This window comes from Artibeus jamaicensis, unplaced genomic scaffold (assembly GCF_021234435.1).
Source record: "Artibeus jamaicensis isolate MK-2021 breed Jamaican fruit bat unplaced genomic scaffold, CSHL_Jam_final contig_525, whole genome shotgun sequence".
Lineage (NCBI taxonomy): Eukaryota > Metazoa > Chordata > Mammalia > Chiroptera > Phyllostomidae > Artibeus > Artibeus jamaicensis.
In genome coordinates this window covers 17,976,551-17,985,125 of record NW_026521874.1, presented here as the reverse complement: position 1 = coordinate 17,985,125, position 8,575 = coordinate 17,976,551, and the positions used below count along the sequence as shown (strand labels likewise).

The 8,575-nt window shown below is 52.2% G+C and overlaps 2 gene segments (V, D, J or C); both read right to left on the bottom strand.

Moving 5' to 3' along the window:
• Positions 1 to 254: 254 nt before the first annotated feature.
• Positions 255 to 1,684, bottom strand: LOC119049199 (immunoglobulin lambda variable 1-47-like). The segment is given in 2 exon segments: positions 255 to 1,491; positions 1,591 to 1,684. Coding segments are annotated over 2 exon segments (420 nt in total).
• Positions 1,685 to 7,385: 5,701 nt separating this feature from the next.
• LOC128628059 (probable non-functional immunoglobulin lambda variable 11-55) lies at positions 7,386 to 8,000 on the bottom strand. The segment is given in 2 exon segments: positions 7,386 to 7,822; positions 7,895 to 8,000. Coding segments are annotated over 2 exon segments (468 nt in total).
• Between the last annotated feature and the right edge of the window lie 575 nt (positions 8,001 to 8,575).

Here is an 8,575-nt window from a genome sequence, read left to right as displayed (position 1 = left end):
CAGAGTGAGCTCTTCTCCTTCTAAACCATGTGTACCCAGATGTCCATGCTCTCTCTACAGTCTGTCTCTTCCAAAATGTGACATCATTAAAATCATACTCAGAACAGCATCCCCTTTTAAAAGAAAGGCACTTTGGGGGGACGTCTTCACTGGTACCAGCTTGAGGAGACTCTATAGAGAGTTTAATACACATACATGCACAGATGTTCAGGTGCTTTCAGACCAGGGAGACTATTAATAACGGCACTACACACTTTCACATGCAGGTATTTCTGTGGACAGAAATTTATATTTATTTTTATAATTACATTTAGTAATTATGTTATTTTAATTGCTGTGAATTGATATTCAACATTTTATTCATTTTAGGTGTAAGAGATCATCATTCTGTGCTGATATATATTGCAGAATCATCACCAGAATAAGCCTAGTTGATTTCCATCACTACACATGGTAACAATTTGTATCATTTCTTCTGCTGCAAATGTTCAAGGTCTGCTCATTTAGCTGCATTCACAGCCTCACGATCAGAACATCTCTGTCCTCATCCCCATGCTGTTCATGACTTCCCCAAATCCATTCATTTCAAACCCAGAAGTTGGTCCCCTTTCACTCCCTTGACCCACATTGGCCACCCCCTTCATCACCCACCTCTGGAAACCACCAATCTGGTATAATTTTACACCTCGAAATGGCCATCTTTGCACTAAATATCAGAAGACAAAACAAAGCAGTCAGCACTGATTACACTAAAGGACATTATAATGAGATGCAAACAGCTGATTTGTCCTTCACGCTCAGGAAGCACAATGCTGAGGGCCTATAATACTTTCACAGACTCTGCACAACATTGTGTTTTTGTTACCATTACAAGGAAAAATGAACATAAAACAGTCTGAAAGTAAACTGTCTTCGTCTTGTGAGAAAATGGACTTTCCTTTTCATTTAGGACCCTTAGTGTGGGACAGGGCTGCTGTGAGTGACTGAGGACAGAAGGGGAGAGAAGCATCCTTCAATGCCAGACAGTGTTCCTGGGGGAACCTGGGACCAGGACAACAGCCAGGCAATGAGCAGAAGTCACAGGGCACAGGCTGAGGCTGAGCAGAAGGGGCTACAGTGTTCACCCAGCTCACAGATGCCACAGGAGTTCTTGTCTCACTTCCCCACAGGCCTGCAGCACTGTGGGACCATTGAGACTATCGTCCCATGCTGCACAGTAATAATTGGCCTCGTCTTCAGCCTGGAGCCCAGTGATGGTCAGGGAGCCCGAGGTCCCAGACTTGGAGCCAGAGAATCGATCAGGGACCCCTGAGGGTCGCCTGTTAGTACCATAGATGACAGTTTTAGGGGGTTTTCCTGGAAGCTGTTGGTACCAGTACACATAATTACCCCCGATGTTGGAGCTGCTTCCAGTGCAGGAGATGGTGACTCTTTGTCCTAGGTTCCCAGACAGGGAAGGCAGCTGAGTCAGCACAGACTGGGCCCAGGATCCTGGAAGAGGAAGACACACAGAGATGTGATCAGGAGTCTAGAGACAAGAGGAGGAACCCATCTTCCCAGCATCCTTCCCCCACCCCCTTATCCAGTCACCTGTGCAGTGGGACAGGAGTGTGAGCAGGAGAGGGGACCAGGCCATGGTGAAGACCATCCCTGAGTCTTGCCTTCTGTAACCCCACAGCTGAAGCAGAGCTTCCCCCACACCTCACCCTTCCCCTCTTCATACTCTGAGAGAGGGAGGGCCCACTCATGCAAATGAGGGACCCCAGCCACAAACCTGCTATATGATTCCTCCCTGGGCCCAAACCAGGTGCCTCTGCCTGAAAAGGCCATGTGTGTTTTCAGGGTGGCGCTGTGTGAGGCCCATGGGCGGGGGAAGTCATAGCTGGTAGCCCAGGACAGAGGACACTAGGCAGAACCAGGAGGTTGCTAACAGCTCAAAACACCCCTGGTCCCTCAAAACAGCATCCAGCGCCCTCTAGTGTCCAGGGTCAGGCACAGCATTGTGTGACAAGGTGCCCAGAACCTATCAGAGACAACCTCTGCATCCCAGGACTCTCTGTCCACTGAACCTGGCCTTAGGTCCTGGCCAGGGGTCCCCTCTGGTGGTCTCCCCATCACCTCAGGGCATTTTGTGCTCTCTCATTGTTCTCTGGTTGCATCTGTCCTCAGCTGTCTTGTGATGGTTCAGTGGTCAGAACTGAGTCGTGTCCCTCAAACAAACTCTTAGGTTACTATAAAGTCCAGGGCAGTGAACAGCCGAGGTTGTATTTGCCGTATAACAAAGACTTGACCATCTCTGTGATGGGGATTGGGCAGTATGGCTTAGGTCCTTGTCCCAGACCCAAGCAGTCCCTCCCAAACCCCCTGGGTCCATGGACAGAAGTGGACTCAACAGCCATGGGTGCAGCCTCCAGATGCTCATGAGAACTTTCCACCTGAGCCTCCACCTGTGGGGCTTTAACCAGGCTGGTGTGTTGTAAGAAGAGTCAAGTGTGGAGATGGGACTGGACCAAAGGCCACGGATCAAGGAAGGGCCTCAAATTGTGGGTCCTGAGAGACAACTGACTGTAGGGAAGGCTCCCGAGTCTAGTGTTGGGTCCACAGGGTGAGGTGGGTCTATGGGCCTGGCTGGGGTTCCAATAGAAGACTTGCATCTCATTTTCATCTTGGGCTGGTGCCTTGGCTTAGTGTGGGATCCATGCAAATGTCAACAGACATTGTCACCCTAGTTCCTTCCTGTTCCATCCTCCTACAGGAGCCCAGAGGGGTCAGGAGAATGAGCGACCAGGTCTGGACACAAGGGAACAGTTAGGGTCCTTGAGGGTTCAGGACACCAGTGTGACTCTCTGGGGCTCCTGTGTGGGAGCCCTTGGGGCCTGGACACAGTGCAGCCCGACTCAGTGGCTCCTTCCAGGGCTGATGGAGCTGACATTCCAACCAAGGGGGGTGCAGCCAGCTTGGACAGTGCAGACCACCAACAGGGCCCGGGAAGGGACCACGTGACACATCTGAGGAGGAGTCGGCCCTGAGAAGGCCCAGTGACCCTGCCTGCTGTCAGTCGGTGGAGTTTGCAACACGCCAATCCTGGAAACAGTGAGAAATTGTATTGTCCCCTCTGCTGACACCCACCCGTGCACCCTCTCAGGGGGGAATTGTTTAAATCAGTAATAACATGAAAAGGAAAAGTGCTCGTATAACCTTCCTGCTGAGTGCTGACACTTTACTGTGTTTGTGTGTAAGAAGGTATTTCACAACATGTTAAAATTTTCTTTCTTATTGATTGTTGAATATTGTATTTATTTTACTACAGACATTATCTAAGATTTTTTTTAAGTATTGGGACCGGAAGAGCACATGTTATGAACTACTTTTTAAGTTATACACTACATTTATTAATTGAAACTAGAAATTTTAAAATTATTGTTAAATAAACTGTCTATTCAGTCTCTAGACTCCTATCTACAGATGGTAGTTTCCACCACTTTAAACTTAAATTGACTCCTTACCTCCAAATATTTTCATTTTTCCTGCTTCTGTTACTCATTTGGGACCACGTCCACTGTCCCACCTGTCACAGCGGCTGTGTCCACAGCCAGCACGAGGGCCCTCCATTCAAGGGCGACAGAGCTGCCCTGTGAGCTCCAGGACCCACCCCCAGATGGAAGGCGCGCGGCCTCAGCAGGACAGGGAGGGGCTCTCCATTCCCCACGTCCGCACGTCCTTCTACAGAACCAGCAGGGTAATGCAGGTGGCAGCCACTTACACATTTATGGTAAATGTCACGTGTGTTTTTCTACTACTTAAGGCTGCTGCAATTTTAAAATAAATAGCCAAAATAGTTCCCTTTGAAAGAAACATACTCCTTTCACCCCAAGATGGATCCCCACTTGTGTGTCTCTCTGGTTTACGACAAAGCTTCACAGTCACTCACTTCTCATGTTCGATTCCCAACACCTTCTCCGGAGCCTTTTTCTTCCACTTGCAGAAGTGGGAGGGATGCTTCTGTGTCCCAGAGGCAGACAGGCCTCACGCAGGGCCTCGTGTGACGATGTCATGAAGGCAACAGGTTTTTTGGCCGCATGAATGGTCTCAGATCTCCTCTGCTCTGGGTGACGAGCCACACACTGACATGCCGGCTCAGCTGGAGGACGAAGGGCACACAGCACTGAGGATGAGGGTCCACAGGCACCAAGGCCCTGCCCTCCTCCCAGCTGAGCTTATTCCTGACACTCACAGCAGCCACCCCTGCCTTCCTGGGCCTGCAGGGACCCCCCATCCTCACAGGGAGCCCAAGGTCTGAAGGCAGGTGCTGATGGGGACCAGTGTGTGCAGAGCAGAGGGTCAGGCCCAGGACGCCAGCGGGGAGGGGACGGCTCGTGGCCTCAGGAGGACAGAAAGAGCCCCCACACGGGGGCTGGTGCTGATGGGGAAAGGTCCTCACATCTGTGGGCTCCTGACAGAGACGATATGAGACTGTGGGATCCCTTGTGTCAGATTCTGGCAGGTCCCTCCCTCCTGAGCTGAGGACGTTGACAACAGCCTCCCACCGACCCCTCCCCTGCTTGTCCAGAAGGAACCTGGGTCCCTGGATAAAGTATCTGCCTGGAGAGTAAACAGATGGGAATGTGAAATCAGAAAGGATCCGGTTCTTCTCAAAACCAGAGATGCTGGGAGAGTCTTCAGATCCTCAGAGGGTGGTCAGAGATGGGACAACCGAGTCACCTCTGATGGGAAGCTAGAGGAAGGGACGTGACCACAGATGGTGGGAGCACAGAGGGAGGGGGAGAGTCACATCTTCAGTCCTCACGGCTGGAACACACTGATGAGAACATTGTCTATCAGCTCCTGTACATAAGTCTCTTCCTGGGACTGGATGTAAAACAAGAGTGGGAAGCATTCCTTGAAAAACCTGAAGCCAGAGTTTCCATCACAAAATTCTCTGAGATAGATGTCCCAGGTCGCCCACCCCAGGGCTGCTGCTGTCCCCGAGCCACACTGTGGCTCCACGTCTGTGATGCTGCTTTGACAATAGGTGACCTTGTTCCTGAGACCCAGCCCCACATGGTGGGTGCATGAGCCAGCACAGCCTGCAGGCAGGAACCTGGAAGACATCAATAAAGAGGGACTGACACGTGGGGTCCCTGCTTCTTTGTCCCCAGCTTAACTCCCTTGAGAACCAACATTCCCGGAGGTCGTGGTGGTTTCAATGGGCTCAGAGTGTTGATGAGATTTCAGGAATGTTTATGTGTCAAAATCACCTTGTTCTATCCCTGCTGCTGCCTCTGCCAGGACAGTAGCTCTTGACTGTCTGTCCCGGGTCCCAGGCCCTGAAGGAGGCTGGATGAGCAGGGAGAGATGCAGGCACCTGTGTGCACAGGGCAGGGACCACCCTGCAGGGAGGGGGCAGAGCTGGGGCGGGAAGCCCGAGGGAGCGTGAGCATCAGGGAGCTTCACCTGCATCAGGTGTGATCAGTGAGGAGAAGGGGAATCCAGGACGTGGGGGAGACGACCTGAGCCCGGATCTGGGCCCCCTCTGCAGCACATGTACTGGAAGACCTTGCAGTTAACTCACTGCACCTCCTTCCGCTTGGGAGAAACTGTTGTCGTGGGCACACTGAGAATTCTGAACCACACACCAAGATATTTACTTCAGTGTAAATTACTTGCCATGTTCTCTCATTTTCACTGTATCAGACTATTCTTTCTTTCAGATTTACCCTGAAGTATTTCACATGTACGCTGTTATGAATAAGTACTGACACGGAACAAGTGGGTTCTGGCGCCTGCTCTAAGGAAAGCCAAATAGGTGAGACGGGAGCTGGTGCAAAAGACCAAGGTTTGTTTAGGTTCTGTGGGAACTTCCCAAAATCTTGTGAGTTCCCTCATCAGGCTTTTATTGGGGACATTTATAGCACTGGGTTTGGCAGATCCACAGCCCTTCCACACTCTCCTAAGTCTCCAGAGTAGCAGATGTGGTCATAGCCAGGGGCAGCTGGATGGATTTGGGGTCCCAGTCCTAGAGAAGCACTGCGCCCCACCCCCAAGAGGCTGTGTCTGTGATAATGACGTTGGCGGAGAGTTGGTGGAAGGAGACATGAGAGAGGAGTCAGCAGCAGCTCATGGAGACGCAGGGCTGGTACTCAAACCTGTGTCCATGGCACCTGAAGACTCACGACAGTGAGATCCCTGGGGGAGGCCCAGATGGCATATTCCTGGCCAGCTCAGGTCAGGCCACACTGAGAGGGACATTTGAGCCACCTACAGACAGTTGCTTTACACAAGCAGCATCCAAAGCCACACAAAGAGCCAAACTTGTCCTAGTGGATGGAAAAGAGCAACAGGGATGTGCTCCTGGGGAACGATTTCCAAGATGCCCTGAGCTGCTCACCTGTGCAGAGAGAAGGGTGAAGAGAGGAAGACTCCAGGCCAGGGCAAGATTGTCCCCAGTTTGAAGAGCTGGCTTCCTGAGCCACTGCTGTGTGACATGACTCCCCCACACATCTCTGGTCCTCATTCAAATGTATCAAATGCGACTTCTCCAACTGAGTGTCCCCAAACTCTGCATGTCTTCAGCCTCACAGACATCTGGGCATGACCCTTCTCATGGTGGGATGAAGAAAAAGGTTGAGATTACAGATCCTGCATTAGTGATGGAGGAGCCCCCTGTTTTAAATCCTCACCTGAGTGTGTTTATTGATTTGAGAGACAGAGGAAGGGGGTAGAGAGAGAGAGACACTAATGTGAAGAAGTAATAACTCATTTACTGTCTCTCACATGATCAAACCTGCAACCTAGTCTGTGCCCTGACCAGAATCAGACCTGCAAGCTTCTGGTGCACAGGATGATGCTCCACCAACTGAGCCACCTGGGCAGGACCTGAGGCAGCCTTTTGCTGATGTCCTGGTGAGCACAGAGAGGTCACACACAATCATATTCCAGTGTGGATGACACTCTGTTAGCTCGGAATCTCTGGAGCCGGAGAAACCTGCTTCCCCTGAGACCCAGGAGGAGAGACGCGGTCCCAGAAACAGGCCGCAGTGGGCGCAGGCAGGTGGAATGGAAACTCACTCTCTCATGGGGGCAGCAGTGTCCTGGGAGGTGCACCTGGGACACGCTCGACCCCGTGATGCACCAGAAGCCTGCAGCCCACACACACCTCTGATCCAGGCCTAGACCCTGGTGGGCATGGGTGAGTTCAACCCCCTCCTTCCTTGTCTATCACACCCCTGTAGGGTTACCCAGCCCTGAGACCTAACTTAGGCCTGTGTAGACATGAGCAGGCTGAAAAGATATTAACAATGGAAAAATAAAATTTTTACTATGGACAATAGGAAAATAGTTGTGCAGCCATGGGTGTTAGGAAAGAGTTGCCCACTGAAAAGTGACGAGTGCCACCTGAGTTAGACTTGGTCCCAGGCAGATAAGCAGTGACAACCACAGGCAGAAAGAGCACAGGGAGGTTTCTGTCTCACTTCCCCGTGACTCTGGAGCACCGTGTAAGTATTACTGCTGCCCCATGCAGCACAGTAATAGTCGGCCTCGTCCTCAGGCTGCAGCCCCGAGATGACCAAATGTGCTGCGTTGGCTGAGGTGTCTTTGGATCCAGAGACCCGACTGGGGACCCCAGGTCCCAGCTGCTTGTCCGAGTCTGAGTAGTAGTACAGGAAAAACCGGGGAGCGCTCCCTGGCTTCTGCTGGTACCAGTACATGTTTTTACCACCAACACTGAGGTCTCTGCTGAGGGTGCAGGTGAGTCTGGCTGTGGCTCCAGGAGATGCAGACACAGAGGGCGGCTGAGTCAGCACAGACTGGGACAGGGAACCTGCAGAAACACTTGAGAGTGAACAGAAGGGTCAAGGTGAAGGCACTGCAGGTCTCTGGGGACCGTCCCTACCTGTGCAGTGACAGAGCAACACCAGGAGCACGGGGGCCCAGGCCATGGTGAGCAGGCTGCTCCTCAGTCCACACAGCTGGGGCTGGGCTGCCCAGGCCCCTCTTATCCCCTCCCAGCTGGCTCCATGGAGGAGGGGCTGCTCATGCAAATGAGTCCCCATCCCCTGCCTTTTTCCCCAGGTTCACCCACAACTTCTGGAGCCCTTCCTAGTGGAAGCCAGCCTGACACACTAGTTACCCCCTGGGTAAGGCTGGGAAGGAAGTAGTGGTTGGAACCACAAGGAGGGCCACCTACAGGGGAGTGAACTGGGCCCTGTCCTCACAGGAATCAAAGTGCCCAGCTCTGAGGGCTCCTGTCCCTGGAGGGCTGTCTACTCAGGAGCTCCTGTTTTTGCAGAGATGGTCTCATGGCGCCCTCTGCTGCTCTAGGGGCAAACAGCTCTTCTTTCAAGCTGATCCAACACTTAGACTTCACAGGAGCTTGTCTCATTGGCTCCTGTGTTTCCAACACGTAAGAGTCCTTGGTACAGAGGACAAGAGTCATTCTTACACTGGATGGTGTGGGCCAGTCCCGGTGTGACCATCATGGATTCTGGCACATGTGACTCCTGACCCAGGAGAGCCTGAGGACTGCTGGGGAGTGAGGTGACATGAGTGGAACAGAGAGCAGGGTGGCTGTGGG